At 46.7% G+C, this 18,653-nt stretch overlaps 1 protein-coding gene across 1 annotated transcript in view; it reads right to left on the reverse strand.

Moving 5' to 3' along the window:
* Positions 1-18,653, reverse strand: part of Spsb4 (splA/ryanodine receptor domain and SOCS box containing 4) — a 72,076-nt gene that overhangs the window by 42,732 nt on the left and 10,691 nt on the right. The window contains exon 2 of the mRNA XM_034484552.2: positions 6,624-7,470. Coding sequence (XP_034340443.1) covers positions 6,624-7,317 — 694 coding nt within the window. The 5' untranslated portion in view covers positions 7,318-7,470. The remainder of the gene's footprint in view (positions 1-6,623; positions 7,471-18,653) is intronic.

Below are 18,653 nucleotides of genomic sequence, written 5' to 3' on the forward strand. Positions count from 1 at the left end.
ACTCATCTGTGATAAAATCACAATGGCCTCTGAACTGCTGGTGCAATTTCTACCATATATCCTAAAACCTCCATAGTCCCTTGAGTGAAATCCCTCTGATCTCAGTGTGGACCAAACTTTATCAACAGCAATTGTCTACAGCGATCTTCCAATCCACGGAACACTAATAGGCTGAATTAGTAGTTTTGTGTCTACTATTGTGTGAGTCCCTACTGTATACCCGGAACTAGACAGGTCACTTTTAATACATCATTGATGGTTCCAACACCTCAGGGCAGAATAAATTTTTCTTTCTCAGATGAACAAACTGAGCTCAGAGTTAAAATGACTTCCTCAGGTGACAACTAGGTAGAGAGACCCCGACCCCAGGGTGCCAGGGGATCCTGAGGTCAGATCTACCTCCAGACCAATACTAGCCCAGAGTGACATTTAGAGAGACAGCACACCCTCCCACACCTGATTTCAGATACTGGCATCGACATGTCAAAGTCCTTGGTGACAGCACGGCTGTGTGGGACTGCTCATGACGATTAAACGTGGAAATTCCCTCAAAGCAGGGCTGTGGCAGCTCAGTAAGGCTCTTTTCTCAGTGGAAAAATCTGTTCCTTTTATACAGAATAAAAGGCAGGGGTCCAGTTTCTGAATGCCAGGGTCCTGAATGGGACTCGCTGGCCTATCACAGAGACTCCAGTTGGTCTGAATGTGGGGACAGATGTGCCAGGCAAAGCACACAATGAAAAGCAGGGACGGGTCATGCACAGGTCACACTGCAAGAGGGCGGGCAGTGATCACAGGCAGCTCCTTTGACTCTGGCCAACTGTGACTTTCACAGTCCCTGCTGCGAAAGAAAAAAGAAAAAACGATTCAGGCAGTGAGAGGCCAAAGCCCTCATGTGCGTTTATGTGCACCTACTATGTAGCCTGTGCATGGAGCCTACGAGAGCGGTGACTATGAAGACTAAGATGCAGGTCCCACTACAGAGCACCTACTGTGCGCTTTTCCACATGGGTGCTATTAGGAGGGTAGAAAGAAGGCTAGATTAAATAGAGTCTTCATTTCAGAATTAGCTCTTTGGCAGCAGCGCTGCCACAAAACATGCAAATCATGGCCTACTCTGTGCAGGCAAGGATGCCAGGTTCTTATGGTGCCAGTGTACATCCTATGTCCGGTCTGGCTGGACTGAACAGCTGCAGTTATCTCAGTGCAATAAGATGTCCACAGCCTTCTCAACTTTACAGCCACAGAACTCTACTATACTGCCAACTCGAAACCAAGTCACCCACAGTGCTCACTGGGTGCCTGAGATGAGCTCAGTGGAATGATGGGAAATGTGAAAGTGTGGTGGCAGCTCCCATGGGGACACCGCAGTGGGCCACCCATATGCCGGGCCAGGCTTCACATTTGTGTCACTAATACAGCCCTTGGCATGGTCTTCTAACTATCCCACAGCACAGATGGCAAAACCGAGGCTTTGAGAACCTCAAACAGTGGGAAGGGGGGAAATAAGTGAAATTTGAATGAAGATTAAAAGTTTATTCTTACAGGAAACTGCCCCGCTGTACAAAAATAGGGATCTGAATAATTAAATTATGAGACAACCATACTATGAAAATACATGCAACTGTTAATAAGAAATGAGCCCACTCTACCGTAACTGATACTTAAACAATTGCCAAGATCCATTAAGGTGGGGGAGGGAACCATGAAACAGAGCTCTGCCTACAGTGTGATCTAAAAATTCCCTGTCATAAATATTTCTGGAAGGATACACTAGAAACTGCTGATGGTGGCTGGTGGCAAGGATGAGAGGGGGCTGGGGACTGAAGAAGGCAGTGGGAGTGTTTCGATACACTACTGTGTGTATTGTTAACAGTGGTTAACCAACCTCTATCTTTACCTATTAAAAGGAACCATACATGCATTAATTCCTGACTTTTTCCACTTGTCACAAAGGTCTCCTTAGTCATCATCCCTGCCTGAATACTTCCCCATTACTTGAGTGAGCCAAAAGAGCAATCCCACTGAGTGGAGTCTGGGGTCTTCGTTGACGGTGCAAAGACAGGGTCTCTCTGGTTGGCAATGAGCTGGGATGACCAACTTATAGAGGACAGACATGGACCTTGTTGGAGGAGTCACATCCAGTCATTAAGGAAGTTGGGAGGACCTCACTGCCCACATAAGACTCGTGAGTGTTGAGCAGGAAGGTAGTAGGCTCGGCACAGAGCAGGAACACAATCTGACAAGGGGAGGGTGTCCTTGCAGTCATCCTGTGGAAAACCTCTCTGGCCCCCATCAATACCAGAAGCTCTGGCCAGCTGCCAGCCTCCTCTGCTGCACTGTTGCACCAATAAATACTTGTTGGCAGATCGATTAAACCATCTAGGAATGGCGTCTGGAAATATAGCTCCTTCTGCTTGGCACAGGTGGATGAGGCCTCGCAGCCAGCTGGTCCCAGGATAGCATACCTGAGCTCTTACTCTCCAGCCAAAAGTCAGTCCTGAGCACCAAGGGGCCCTCTGTGCAGAACACCACCGAACCAGCACAAACCAACCCCCCCCCCCCCCGTAAAACGCTCTTATGCTAGCAATCAGTCACCAGCATGAGGAAAGAGGAGCCTTCATGCTAGGAAGGAATTCCAGACAGTAGCTGGAGCACATCACCAGGCCAGTCTACCTGAAAGGTGAACGTCAGAATAGCTGGGGCACCTTCCATGCCACTGCCTGCTCAGTGTTGGAGCACCTGATTCCAGCAGTAGCAGCAGAAGACCCATCCTCTGCACCCAGCCTAGCTTTTAGCGCACTCTGAAGAGTTCTTTGAGGGTTGGGAAGGAAGCCATCGAAGGAGAGAGAAAGCACCACGCAGGATGGCAGGATCTCAGCTAAGTTCACCAGAGGGCCATACAGTCAGGTGGAGCCGACTCTCCTGAGCTGTCTCTCCCTGCCTTGTCTGCTAGGGCCCCTGAAAGCATCTCACACAACTTGCTTCAGCCTGCATCCAGGTTCCTCAGCTATGAACTGTGTGTGTGCTGTTGCTCTCTTCCTGAAGAGAATTTTGGTGATTAATTTTATAAAGGGCTTAGAAAAGAGCCCAGAAGAATGAGGTATTTCTAGCTGCTATTATTATTATTAATATACTTAAATACATATATATTTAAATTAAATAAATGTTTAGATATATATAATAGCTAGTATCATTGTTGTTATTATTAGGCTGGCTCTAGACAACTGAGACAGACAGCCTGGTCATGTGCCTGGCTTTAGCTGTATTTATCTCATCAGCTACAGCTCTTAGGCCTCCTGTAGGTCTTTGCAGTAAATTCCCACATGCTAGGCTGTATATTCCATGGTGTAACAAAAGAACAATTCTATTCATAAGGGGTACCAGGGCATCAAGCATTTGCAAGAGGAAATTGCATGGCCAGGACGCTCTTCATATCAGGACACATATCAAACATGTGCTTCAGCGTTCAGTGTGGTAAGACCTCGTAAGGCTTGCTTTTACAGTCATAACGAATCATAAATTGAAAAACAGTCATCTATGAACAACTTCCATTGCATGAAAGGAAAATGCTTTACAAAGGCCGTTCTTTTTTCTATCCGTGACCCTTATGACCCTCAGCTCAACTGGTTAATTGCAGCAAAGGGCTTTAAGTACTGGTGTCTGCTCAATACTGGTGTGCCTGACTACCCCAAGTTGAAGAGGGTACACTGAGGCTTTGAGGAAGGAGGTCTTTCAGGGAGGTGATCCCAAGGGGCAGGTTCTTTTATTCCCAATAATGCTTTCTGTCCAATTACCCCACCCCAGGCAGGTTACCATGTCCATAATCAACAGAGACTAAGAATTCTTTCAACCCACAGATCTTCACCTTTGGCCACCAATCTTACCCAGGGACTCTCTGGAGCCAAGCTATTTCCCTCCCTGGGATCCCCAGTGGAATTTGTCCCAGGCCACCCTCTATATATACCATACAGCCCTTTTCCAATCACCACCCAGACCCAAGGCTTCACCGTATGGCACTATGTCCTGCCTCTATGTCCTGTATGGTTATGTCCTACCACAGTCAGAGCTGGTTCCAAGTTGAGCTATCCCTCTGGGCCATCATACTTCTGCCTACCCTAAATGATGCCACTCTTGTCTGGAGAGCAGGCTAGCATTGGATCAGACTGACCCTGTCATCAAATAGGAGATGGCACAGGCTTGCATCAAGACATCTTAGTCCACTATCAGTCACGACTCTCTTCCACCTCCTGAATCCTGCTCCAGATTCTGCCAACCCCAGTCATTCCACTGGGGAGGAAGATGAAGCCATCAGAAGGACCCACCCACAAGGTCAAACACAATTACCTTTCCCACCCAGCCTCCTTCAGCAGTGCAGAAGATCCCTGATTCTTAACAGCCATGGGGACAGCATGATAAGGTCTTCGTTTTGTTGTTGAAAACCAAGCAGTTGGATTGGAGCAGATCAATAACCAAAAGGAAGTGTTCTTTCTTAGGCTTTTGCATCTCCCCAGATGTCAATGTCAGACATTTAGTCCCGGCTACCACGTTGATGTTAACATTCAAACTAAGAAAGGGAGCTGATGTCCCACTTTACAGATGTGGTGTGGATCTTAGGGAATTAGTGTGACTCTCTGGAGACACACATGTGCTGTGCCGGGGATGTACAGAGGTACGGGACACACACTCGTGAGCTTTGGGGCAAGCCCAAATGAATTCCAGCAGTAGACTTCCCGGCCGGACCGCAGTGCTCACTGATGCCTTTGTTTTGCTCGTCCTGAGGGCTTGCCTCACCATGTCTAAGAGGATTCCAGACATTTCCCACAAGGCACCATGATGATGGAATCACCCTGCTCAGGGCCGAGGAGTCATCTGCTCCAGGGTTTTAGAGTTAAACAGAGAATGGAGCACCATTCCACCATTAATGTGAGTCAAACAACCACAGAAACAAATACCTGTAAAAATGCCACCAATTATACCCCTGTTGGGAGCTCCAGCCATTTTTGTGTTTGCTTGCCACCCTTGAAAGCCATCAGGCCACATTTTGCTGAGGCAAACACAAATTTTACACAAGTCAAACCTTGCCTGCAGTTCTTTTTTCTGGAGTGTTACTCTTGGGCTCTCAGCGGAAGAGGAGAACATGGGAAAATGCTTGGTTTCAGACACAAGCAGACCTGGGTGGGGGGCGGGGGGGGGGCTTATGGTTCTGGAGCTCTATGCTTCCGGTTTTTTTTGTTTGTTTGTTTCTGTTTTCTCTCTCTCTCTCAAAAGAGAAAGGGGTCTGGAATCAGCCACACTGGCTGGCATTTATATCTCTCATTTAAAATGCACCCTGGAATTGGGTCGGTAGCCTCTCGGTTTTGGTAGGGTGTGTGGGAGGAACTCTGAAGATGGTGGCTGGTGGACAGGGACAGTAGTGACTTTTCTCACTGCTGTGACCAAACACCTGGTCACTCAAAAGGAATGTAATGGTTGGCTTAGGTTTGAGAAGGGATAGAAGGGATATTGTCCCCGTGACAAGGAAAGTATAATTAATAGCAGAAGTGGGAAGCAGCTGGTCACATGATATCTGCAGTCAGAAAGCAGAGAAATAGCTGCCATAAAGGAAAGCCAGGCTATCCAAAACTCAGGACTCATCCAGCCCATAATCCACTTCCCCCTACAAGGCTCTGCTTCCTGAAGGTTCTCTAACCTCCCATATCAGCCCCACCAGCTGGGGACCGAGTGTTCAAACATATGAGCCCCTGGTGGATGTTTCCCGTTCAAACCACAATAGGCGGTATACGTGCGGTATACGTGCGAGCAAGCTGAACATAGGGTTGAACTTGGGGCTCAGCCATGGGGCCATGCGTGCCTTTCCCGAAGGCTAGGGTTGCTCCTCCAGTAACACTTTGTTACTGTGACTTTTAAACTGCCTCAGAGGTTATGCATTTTAAATAAAGAAGGACTTCATGTTGCTGGGGGAAACCCAACAGCCCACTGAGGAGGAAGATTTCAACTACAGGCTTTTAGCAGCTGCTGGGACAGTTCACACAGTCTAGATTTCTGGTTCTCTGGAAAAACGGCAAAACTCCATCGCCCAGGGCTTCATTTCCATGTGGCTACAGTCAGCTAGAGTTGAGAAAGGAGGTAGTTTACCTCCTTTGACAGCTTCCGGAAGGAGTTGGGATTTGGGTGTTCAGACCTGCATACAGTAGGTGGCAATAAATGACAGTTGCTAACACTACTTACTTCTTGTTAGATAGCTGGTGTCCCACCCAGGAATGGGACACGGCGACACTCTCCAGCTGTGACCAGGTTGGGTCCTTTCATATATCTCTTCAGCTCTCATAGCCACTAGCGAGTGCACTTACTATTCTAAGCACACATATTATCCTACGTGACCCTCCTAAGTGCCCTGAGTTAGATTATGACCACCATGCCACTTGTAGATGAGAGAATTGAGGCCCAGCCCCCAAACTTCAAACCTTCAAAGAAGTCAGAATTTAAAACCACGCCCGGACCCCTGCTGTAAACTTCAGGATTCCCCAACTGTCAATTGTTTTACCTTCTCTGCTTCCCCTCTTCCCAACTCTCCCGGGACAGGAATCCTTTGCACCCCTTGCCATCTAGGCTAGGACACTTACGGTCAAGGCCATTGATGTATCGCATGGTGACTTCGCAGTGACCCCACACGGCACTCACCACCGGGTATAGTTTCTTGCCCTTGAGGCCACGGAAGGCCACGCCCAGGTACTGGCCGTCCACGATGAAGCTGAGCGTGCCCTCGTCCATGTCCAGTACGACCAATAAGGAATCTGGCAGAGCAAAGGCCTCATCTGGCCCCAGGAAGGCAGGGTATGCCACCCCAGGCCGGTTCTTGCCATCATGGTAGAGGCGGCTGCGACCCAGGTCCCAGCCCCACGACTCAGAGTCACTGCCCACCAGTGCGGTGTAACCCACAGAGTGCAAAGGGGCACGGGCCGTGGCCACGCCCACCACAGCGTGGGTGCCTCGCTGCCTAGCGGGCCAATGGATCTGCCATGCGTGCAGACCCCGGGCATGGCCCACTTTGCCACGGATGCCATCTGTGCTCTGGGCTACCGGGTGCCGGTGGAAGGTGAGGCGGTCGTCATCCTTGACGAAGACATTGAGAGAGCGATCCTCAGGGTTCCACGCGTGTCTCAGCTGTACAGCCAACCCTGCCGCAGGCATGTCCAGCAGCTGGTCTAACCGAGCCGGCCGCCCAGGTTCTAAGCCTCGGAGCTCTCTCTTGGCTGGTCGAAGCGCTGGCTCTCGCACCTCCACAGACTTGAGGCTCCCAGAGAGCTTCTGACCCATGGTTCACTATGGGGATGGGGCCACTGCTGGCCACTGCTACCTCGCAGAAGCCTCCACTCCTGGTATCCAGGGATGGACCCCGGGGCTGGGAACCAGACTTCCTGATGGTTGGCCTCCACAGCCTCGGCTGGGCTGTGGCAGGGGCTCAAGCTCCTAGAAGGAAGCAAAGGGCACAGGTTACGACAGAAGGATCAACAGCCAGCTACTCAGCCCTTCATTTATGCCCAGGCCTTGGTAGCGCCCTTTTGCAAGTATGGTAATTAATGTGCATAATAATTAATGATACTTCGGATCTCACACCGTTCAAGTATATGAGATATGGCAAACACTGTCCTAAATGATTAAGGTTTCCCCGTTCACCTAAATCTTACAGAGGCCAGTGATTAGCTAGTCTCACAGGTAATAAGTGACTGAGCCACAGTCAAACCAAGGTCTTCGGCTCTCAGTCTGTTCTTGGCACCAGAGTAACCCCTGGAAATCACTGTTAGAAAAAGAACTGACCCGCCTTCCCCCCCCCCCCCCAAAGTAGTGCTGAGGCATGATGCCCTATGCATTAGGGTGTGGCTTGTGGGTCTGGAGCTCCAGTTGTCTTGAGATTTAAAAAACAAAACAAAACAAAACAAAACAAACAAAAAAAAAAAAAAAAAACCAAAAAAACCCACTTAAAATGTAACCAGGTTTGGGAAACAAGACACAGAGCAAGTATCCATCAGGGTCACCCAGGGACAAAGATACCAATATCCTTTCCCGTGTTGCTGCCATGAGAAAACAAATGGCAAAGAAAGAGGAAAGGAGAACTGGCCATTCCAAACTGTGGAGCCAGATAGCACTGTTTCAAATCCCTCGTGACTTTAAGCCTCCCTTGGACTCCACTTTCCTCCTCTGTAAGATGGGATAAAAGAGCTCCCTCGGGATGGTATAAGAAACTCAAAGATGTTATGATAAAAACGCAGATCTAGGACGCTGGAGGCAGGTGTCCTCTTGGCGATGTTCTCCAGGCATTCCACAGGGAGTTATTTCCCTTGGCTACACCAGTGTTTTCCCTAGGTATATAAACATCACTGATAACATTTATCCCAGTGAACATCCCTTAATGCAGGATGACAGTTTTCCATGAGGTGGAGGAACTGGTCAATGGAAGCTCAGCTAGGCTCCAGGGAGCTTGGGGTGCTTAGATGGCCCTCGGTATGGGGAGAGAAGGTGGAGCTTTGCCTTGATTACCGGTGCTTGGCAGAGAACAGGTGTGTGCCTTCCTCCTCCCTAGCCTGAGAGTTGCCTGGCTCAGAACAACTTCCCCAAAACAAATGAGGAGACAGGATGCTGTCATGCTCTTTCCTGTCAATCCAGGACTTCCTGTTGGTGATGGCTAATCTTGTCAACTTAAGAAGCACCTATGAGACTAATACAGCTCACCTCTAGGTATATCTGCCAGGACAGAAAGGGAGAAACCTCCCTACTGTAGTGTGATGGTTTATATATGCTCGGCCCAGGAAGTGGCACTTTTAGGAGGTGTAGCCCTGTTGAAGTAGGTGTGGCCTTGTTGGAGTAGGTGCGTCACTGTGGGTGTGGGCTTTAAGACCCTCATCCTAGTTGCCTGGAAGTCAGTATTCTGCTAGCAGCCTTCAGATGAAGATGTAAAACTCTCAGCTCCTCCTGCAACATGCCTGCCTGGATGCCGCCATGTTCCCGCCTTGATGATAATGGACTGAACCTCTGAACCTGTAAGCCAGCCCCAATTAAATGTTGTTCTTATAAGAATTGATGCTCCTGGTGTCTGGTTCATAGCAGTAAAACCCTAACTAAGACGTGTAGGCATGTTCTCTTCCCCCCCCAGACCTTCCTGGAACCATCACGATGATGTAAGCTGCTATGCTGGACCATGCTCTCTTTGTCATGATGATCAGAAATCTCTGCAATTGCAAGGAAAATAACTCCTTTTTTTTTTGTTCAGGTCACTTTGCCAGGCATTTTGTCACAGCACAAAAGGCACAAACACAGGAACTGATACTGGGATGCAGCTGGTTCTATGACTAAACCTGCACACACAGTACAGAAGCCCATGGAACTAATTTGTAGGAAGAATTCAGAAAAGCTTGGAGAAGCTAGAGAAATTCTAGAACATTGTAAGCACCGCTTAATGGGTGACTCTGAGGAGAGCATGGGAGACTAAGATACTCACAGGAGTACCAACAAACAGTCCAGGCAGAATGTCTCATGGGAACTGAACCAAGGCTATTTGTGTTAATCTCTGAAAAAGAAGCTGTACACACTTTGTCTGTGTTCTGAGACTTCACAGAGGTTGAATTTAAAGGTGAAGAAAAAATTCATTTGGGGGAGGGCTTCTCAGGGCAGCCCAGTGTTCAGGCTGTGACTAACTTTGGATCTTTCAGCCCTATTTACAGTGAGTTCCGGAGGCAAAATACACAGTGGGATGAATCAAACCCTTCGAGTTTGTCCATAAAAGAGACTTCCAGAGGCCACCTCCTGTAGCCAGGCAGGGCCCCCAGTGGAAGGATAAGGATATCAATCCACCCACAAAACTTTTGTCCCAAAATTTGTCCTAAAAGAAATTCAGGGACAAAGAGGAGCAGAGACTGAAGGAATGGCCAACCAATAACCAGCCCAACTCGAGACTCATCTCATGGTCAAGCACCAGTCCCTGACATTATTAATCATACTCTGTTATGCTTGCAGACAGAAGCCTAGCATAACTGACCTCTGAGAGGCTCCATCCAGCAGCTGATTGAAACAGATGCAGATACTCATGGCCAGACATTGGATGGAGGTCAGAGGTTCTTATGGAAGAGTTGGGGAGAAGGAATGAAGGCCCTGAAGGGGATAGAACCCCACAGGAAGACCAACAGTGTCAACTAACCTAGACCCCTGGGATCTCCCAGAGACTGAACCACCAACCAAAGAGCATACACGGAACCAAGACACCCCCCCCCCCCAGCACATATGTAACAGAGGACTGCCTTGTCCTGCCTCAGTAGGAAAGAATGCACCTAATACTGTAGAGACCTGATGTGCCAGGATTGGAGGATGCCTGGGGGGTACCACTCTCTCAAGGTCAGAGGAGATGGGGGAAGGAACTCTGTGGGGGAGGACCTGGAAGGTGGGCAGCATTTGGGATGTTAATTAATTAATTAATTAATTAATGATAAAAAAAGAATCTTCAGTGGTTAATACTGATTGTCAACTTGACAAGATCTAGCTAGAACTGCCTAGGAGACCAAGCTTTGTTCACTCTGGAGAAGGAAGTCTCTGGGCTAGCCTGGGGTAAGAAGACTCACTCTAAAATGTGGGCAGTGCTATTTCATGAGCTGGGGCCCTGGACTTTCTAAAGAGGAGAAGGCGAGCTGGCTCCCACTCATCCCTCACAGTGGCTGCAGTGTGACCACCAGCCTCACAATCGTCCATTTGGCTTCTCCCCCACCCTCCACCAGATGAACAGTATCAAGCTGAAAGGAAGCCTTTCCTTCCTTAAGTTGCTTTTGTCAGGGTTGCCACGGCAATGAGAAAAGTAACCAATACAGACACCGTAACAGCATGGCCTCTAAAGAGATGAAGAGCAGTGGTTCTCTACCTTCCTAATGCTTCGACCTTTTAATACAGTTCTTCATGTTGTGGTGATGCCCAAAATCACCACATAAAAATTTTCTCATTGATACTGCATAACTATAATTTTGCTACTGCTATGGATCATAGTGTGAACATCTGATAGGCAGGATATCAGATCCGCCACTCCCGTGAAAGGGTCATTCAGCCACCACAGGGGTTGCAACTCGCAAGGTGAGAACCACCGGATTAAAGCCATCATAGAAGGACATCTGCAGAATGGGAGAGATGGCTCAAGAGCATCTTGGGAATTGACTCAAGAATATGAAGGTTTTCATTTATTTGAAAGACTCCGCCCCAAGAGGATAACACCAGGATACCCTGCCTGCATCAAGTACCTAGGAGATATTCCCTGCTTTCGACCATCAGGGCTCTCAGAGACTATTTCATCCATGGTCTAAGATGCTCTAGCTGTTGCTTAAGGAGGTGGCAAATACTAGCATTATCCAATATGCTTGTTTTGCTGGCATGCAGAATACAAGAACTATTGGATCATGGTGGCTTAAACCTAGATTACAAAGGAAGTCCTAGGTGGCTAGACAGCCCGTGACAGATGTGGTTTCCCTGCAGGCAAGGGATTCCTAGGAGAAGCCAAGTGATTCTTCCCAACAGGGTGATGTCTGAAACTGTGAAGTCGAAGTCAAAGATGGCAGGAAGGTGGAATATCTGCTGATGAAGACAGGAGGCATGAGCACCGACAGGCAACAGAGAGGCGAGGTGATCTGCAAGCGACAAGGTCATAGGATGAAGGATGCTGGGCCTTTCAGAGCTGACGCCTTGTGCCCCATGTTTTCCTTAAGAGATTTCAGTCTTGATTTGGTTCCATTTTTTTTCTATTTCCCCCACACCATCTGTTGAAGTGGGGGATGTTTAGTCTGTGTCATCTTATCTTCGAAGCATGTGACTCGTTTCAGATTTTGCCGAGGCTCCAGGCTGAAGGTGTGAATGGAGAGTCAGAGGATAATTTGGATTTGAACGGTGCTGCCACTATGGAGACTTTGGGGATACACAAGATGGACTAAATGTATTTTAAGACATTACAAGCGAGAACTGAGCCTTTTGGGCACCAGAGATGAAATGTTGAAGCTTGCAATATTAATTGATAAGAGGTGAACGTTTGGCAGTTAATTTCTTTTTCGGGTCTCTGGGTAGGTACAGGTATATATAATATATATATATATATATATATATATATATATATATATATATATATGCCAGAGGTCAACCTTGGCTATGTTCCTCGGATGCTGTCTGCCTCTCAGTGACCTGGAACTCACTGAATAGGCTAAGCTAGCTGACCAGCAAATCCCAGACATGCCTCATCTGTTCTCACTTCCCCAGGGCTGGCATTAGAGGTACAAACCATTGTGCCTGGCTTTTTCACATAGCTTCAGGGGATCAAGCTCAGGTCCGTATTTGTACAGCAAACACTTTGCCACCGAAACCATCTCCCCAGCCCCATGATAGTCTTGGGTGTCAACTTAATTGGACTGAAAAGGGCCTGGCAGGATAGTCAGGTTCAAGCGTCCCCTTTGTGTCTCTGACCTCCGGAGATCAGATCTGATCCGCCCTCCTCCAGCACCTCGCTGCTACAGTGAACTGAAACTCTGAGACTGTGAGCCAAAACAAATCCCTCTCTCCTTAGGTTGTTTTCTCAGGTGTTTTGTCAGACAGGAAAAGCCTACCAATACACCATCCTGACAGTAGCACACCCCAACCAAAGTCCAGAAGGCAAGGAAGGACCCCTGCTGCCACACAGCAAGGATACGGTTCCTTTTTTTCCCCCTTCCAGTCCTCAGCTCCCATGTTCTGCACTTTCTGTTGTCAAGACTCTGCTTTCAGCTGAAAAGTTCTGGGTGATGTTTGATCTGAGAGAATATTAGATCACAAATCCCCCCCCCCCACACACACACACACACACACTAGACAGTTTAAAGGTGGCAGAATAAAGTTGCTCGTGTTCTTATTTGAAAATCACCCAAAATCAAGGACCTAGAAATTCGAATGCTCTCTTCAGCAAAACCGGACACGTTTGTAACCCAAACCACAGCTTGGGGGGGAAGGGCAGGGGGAAGGGGGCGGGACAGGGGTGGGGTGGGGGGGAAGCTGCCAAACACAGCCAGAGGCAGCCCAGAGCAGTAAAGATCAAAGCCAGTCCAAAAACACCTTGAGAAGGCACCTAGCAGGTCAGGGCTTGGGGAAAGCCTGCAGAGCAGGCCAGCAGCTGGGATTCCTGAAGGAAGACTCCATTGGTCTAATTAAGAGCACTGGGCAGAGGATATGCAGTCTGGTGTCAGGACCTGCCTTTGGCTTCTCAGGAAATGGGAAGGCGGGATAACAGGAAAGCAAAACCAGCCTTCTTCACAGGCAGCAGAGTGTCCAGGAGGCCAGGAAGGAGGAGGGCATGGAGCCCAGAGAGAAGCCTACAGATACAACTCTGTTGACTGAAAAGAAACAACTGCTAAAAGAAATCACTGCCCGAGTCCCAGAACCTCCCTTCCGTGAGGCACAGAGCAAGCCTGTGCTCCTTGTGTAATGTCCAGCAGTCCCAGCACATACTGTCTGCAAAATCCTGATCCAAGGCTACACACCTCGTTTAGCAAGGAACCATCACTGGATACAGTTAAGGCGCTGCTGGAGGGCGGGAGGGATGGCTCAGCTAGTAAGGTGCTTGTCGCCAAGTCTGCAGACCTGAGTTTGATCCCAAGAGGCACAAGGTGGAAGGAGGGAACCAATTCCCAAGTTCTCTGACCTCTACACACACACACCCCAGCATACTCACACCCCTCCCCGACCCCACAAACACAAAATAAGTAAATGTCATTTAAAAGTTTTAAGATGCTATCAGAGAGACAAAGAAGAAGAAGAAGAAGAAGAAAAAGGCAAATCAAGAAAAGCTTCCATGTAAAACAGCTGCTGTAAAGCAGATAGAAGCCGTGATGGAATTGGTAAACAATCTTTGCAGTTACTCATTTTAGAAGGCAGACAGTCTAAACAAAAGATTAAATTCATTCTACATAGTTATTCTAAAGATAACTTCCACAACTAACAATAAAACACAAACCTTCTAAACTGTCAGAAGGAAGGCAGCAGAAAGTAAAACAGACCCTGTCCCTGAGGGGCTTTGTTTTAAGAAGTGATTGAAGCAAGAAGACATAACTGCGGGATAGTAAAACCAAGATGGAGGTAGTAGCCATAACAATGGACTCGTAAGCAAAGACTGAAAAAAAAAACGAGGAACAAGACAAAATCCCCAACTCCATACAACACATGAGAGCCATTCCAAAGTGAGCCAGGGCCAGGGACAGTGGAGGACAGACACACAGCAAAAGCTGTGTGTAAAATTCACACCCAACAGCCTTAGCATGGGGCAAGTGGATTTCAAAGCAGAAGTCCTACATGAAGCAAAGGAGACTACTTTGCAATAATAAAAAAACACTATCCACAGCTGAAGATCAAACGCATCAGATGGAGCCCATAATTCAGAGCGAAAGCTGGAGGGGCTGCAGGACAGGTGATTGTAATTCTCAACTTCCAGTTCACACGGGACCAGCTGACCAAATAGGATCCAGACAATGAAAAGGCAAAGTGAATGTAGCCAATGTGCTAGCTCTAACTGATGTGTGTACTGGGGACTGTGCCTCAACCCCTCAAAACGCCGCTGTTCTTTCTGGCGTTCATGGTACCACCAAGAACCTTTCCTGTATATGAGACTACAAATAAAGGCTCGGAGTGAATATAACACAGGATCTGGTTAATGGGGAAGGAGGTGGGGGGGGGGGAATCACTAAAATAGACATCACGAAATCTGATCACTGAGCTGTTTTTACATTTTCTTTAAACAAATCAGACTTGAAATGTTCTTAGACAGATGCCTGATATCTAGAAAGTAACTAAAGCCCATCTATTAAATCCGCGGGCTGAGAGGAAACCATAGGCAATGTGCTTACATTGACAATTTTTTTAAAGCATTTGCTCATTTATTTGGGGGTGACAGGCATGCACGCCAAGATGCACATGTAGGGATCAGAGGGCAACTTATGGGGATCAAGTCTCTCCTTCTACCACATGGGTCCTGGGATTGAACTCAGGTCATCAGGCATAGTGGCATGTACTTCTCCTTCCTGGGTGAGCCATCTCACTAGACCCCGTTCTGGTAAACTTCTTAAAATGAAAATTTATAAACTAAGCATAATTAGGCAGGAAAACAGCATAAGTAAGAGAAAATCCAAGCCCTGGTTGTTGTTTTGTGAAGAGGGTGACTAGCTGTCACAAAACTAAAAGTAAGCCAGTAACATATCTAACTAACCTAACTTAATCATACTCTGCTTTCTAGTAGCTTTTATGACCCACTATGCAAGCCGATCACAGTGGCCTTCTTATGCATAATGAAGTGGCACTTCCTCTGTGCTTCCTTCTTCCCTCGATATAGAAGCACATTCTAATCATAAGGATGACAGAGCAAATTCCAGTTGGGAGGTTGGGGGACCAGAAATACACAACCAGCACTCCTTCCAACTTTCAAGGTCACTAACAACAAGCAAAGGTCAAGAGGCCATGACAGTTCAAAGGAGCCCAAGGAGACATAAGGACCAAATAGAGCACGGGTTCCCTAGCTGAGATACAGGAACCAAAGGACTGTAGGCAAAAACATTTAAACAGCAGTGTAGCAATACTGGATGGTAATTGTCACAAATATGTAACGTTAGTGTAAGAGTTAACTGTAGAGGAGGGATATCTATGTGGGGGTCAATAAATGAGACCTTTCTATCTGTTGGTTTGGTCCTCTCCCCCACCCTCCCGATTTTTCTCTCCTTTCCTCCCATGCTGCAGATTGAACCCAGGGCCTCACGTATGCTATGTAAGTGCTGAATTAGTTTTTCTATACGTCTAAAATTATTCAAAACATAAAATTTGTGATTAAATCTTAAATCAGTTTCTCAATTTGAGAAAATACCACAAAGTGCATACTAACCAAACGTTACCACTAGCTTCGTGAACTCCTAATCTAATACATTTAGATTCATTTCATTTTTTATTATGGTCTGTAAAATATTAAAATATAGCCTGTAAGATTTCTTTTTAAAACCAGCCCGGACCTTTATTCAGATCAATTTACCTGATACTAATTAACATTTTCATGTATTATAAGATATACTTTAGATGAATGTCTTCAATGACCAATTTTTAAAATGAAAAATAAAACATATAAACCATTCAATCTAATTTTAAATTCAAGACATAGACGATATATTACAGAAAACAAGAAGCAGAGGTGGGAAGCTTGGTGTGGTGGCGCATGCCTTTAGTCCCAACACTGAGAAGGCTGAGGCCAGCCTGGCCTCCATAAGGAGTTCCATGACAGCCAGGAATATGTAGAGAGATCCTGTCTCAAAAGAGAGAAAGAGACAAAGAAGGTGTGGTGGGGAGAAACAAGTGAAAATGACAGCTAGGTGCAGGGGGTAGGGGGCAATAGGGGGGTGCAGGTTTGTTAACTCAGCAGGATTAAAGATTTGAGGCAAGGCAAGGCAAGGCTACAGAGAGAGAGACCCTGTTTCAATAAGAAAAAAAGGGTGGGGGCAGTTAACAAATTGGTCTTGCAAAAAACACTCATAAAAGAAGTTAGACATTGTTGATTTAATATGGGGAAATATCTGCCACACAAGTTATTAATAAATTAACGATGAGCAAGTGAATATGAAAAGACCAACCCCCAGATCAGAATGTGAAATGATATCAACAAATATATATGTTGGTTTGCATGCACGTGCACTCGCGTGCGTGCACGCACACACACACACACACAAACAAACAAATATTCATGCACACAAAGTGACCTGAAACCAGAAGCAGGTCTCAGAGACCAGAGGAGACCAGTGAGAGGTGGGGAGAAAGAATGGGAAAGGGTAGGAAGGAGGGGACTAGGAGAAACATACAATGGTACATGTATATGGAGATGTTCATGAAACATACTATTTTGAATTCTAACCACAAATAAATAAGCAAATAGAAAGAAATGTTCTCTGTAAAAGACACAATGGAGAAGAAACAACTTGTAACTGCAGTGGAATGCCTTTCCTTTCCTTCCTTTCTTTTCTTTTCTTCTTTTCTTTTTGTCTTTCAGATTAGTGAAGATCCAAAAGTTGAGTGGCTTTTTGTAGGAGATAAAGAAAAGCTGCCAGCCTTGTACATCATGGAACTGAATGGAACCGAACGCATTCTGATCAACTCTGTGGATGGTAAATTAACTCCATCTTTCAGAATGACAAATGTACTTCATCTAGCAATTCCACTCTCCCCACGTATTTGCCTACATCCTCAGTTGTGCATAGCATTTTCCATACTGTGCACACTCAGCACCGACTCAGTAGGAAAATGTTGAGGAATAGGAAAATAGGAGACAGATTAAAATAATGGTCAGCTTACCTGCTGTGGTTTGACTGTGAACTGTCCCCCATGGGTTGTGTGTATGTGTGTGAATGCTTGGTCCCCAGGTAGGAGCACTGTTTGGGAAGGCTGTGGAATCTTTAGAAGGAAGAACTCTTCGAAGGAAATGAGTCTATGGAGGGGTGGGTCTTGAGGTTTTACAACCCAATTCTACTTCCTATTGACTCTTTTCTGACTGCAGATGCCATGTGACCTGCTGGCTTCCTGTTCCTGCCGCCATGCCTTCTCCAGAGTGATGGACTGTATCCTTTTGGACTCTGGACCAAAATGAACTTTTCCTCCCTTTAGTTGCCACAGTGAAAAACAAAGAATAACTAACAAACACAGAACACTAGTAATGAGAAGTGAGACCATTGATAAATTGGGCCATGGGGTTCTTAGGCTTTTGGAATTTGTCCAAAGGAGAAATGTGGAAGAGTTTGGAACAGTGTGTAGTGAGAATTTTGGTTCCTTAAAAAAAACAGTTATGTTATGTGAACATGTTTTTTTGTTTTAATCCCAGGTGTAGGATATGGAGCTGCTTCAGATTGTCCTCAGACGCTAATTATGATTGTCCCGTGTTCTAGGAGGGGTGTGGTTTTTGCCAGCTCCAGATAGTTTATGTTTGGAATTCTGGGGACTCTTGGGAGGGTAAAAATATAAGAGCCCTAAGAGGGCCTGTGGCAGCGGCTGCTCTCCTGCAGCTGCTCTCCTGCTGCTGCTTTTGCTATTGCTAGATTGCTGGATTGCTGGTTGGAGATATCCTGACAACCGGCAGTTTGGATTTGTTCCAAGGAACCTGAACCACCCCCCCCCCATCAGTAGAAAGTAATCTAAAAAGATCTATGCCCCCCTTTCCTTGTAATCTTTCTTTCCTACCTAGTGTTGGGGGGTTGGAAGGGATTGGGGTGGAATAAGGGTTGGATGATAATACAAACCAATAAAGTAGCCCAAACAGTATGCCAACAACACTGGATTACAAAACCTTAACAAAGAACTTAACTCTGGTGGGAGTCTGGAAGACCAGAATCCTGAGAGAAATGTGGGCAATGGATGTCTCTGTTCACACGGTTTCAGGGCAGAACCCTGTAAGACTGGGTTAGAGGCCACAAGTGTGCTATTCTAGCAAAGAATATGGCTTCGCCCTGCCCCTGTCCTGAGAACTTGAGTGAGGCTGAATTGAAATGTAACAATCTAAGGTGTTTAACAGAGGAAATGCTGAGGAAAGGTAACAGCTGGGTTGTGGAACCATCACTACCAACCAGTCTTACCCAGGTCTGCAGTGAAAATTA

This window comes from Arvicanthis niloticus, chromosome 21 (assembly GCF_011762505.2).
Source record: "Arvicanthis niloticus isolate mArvNil1 chromosome 21, mArvNil1.pat.X, whole genome shotgun sequence".
NCBI classification, from domain to species: Eukaryota; Metazoa; Chordata; class Mammalia; order Rodentia; family Muridae; genus Arvicanthis; species Arvicanthis niloticus.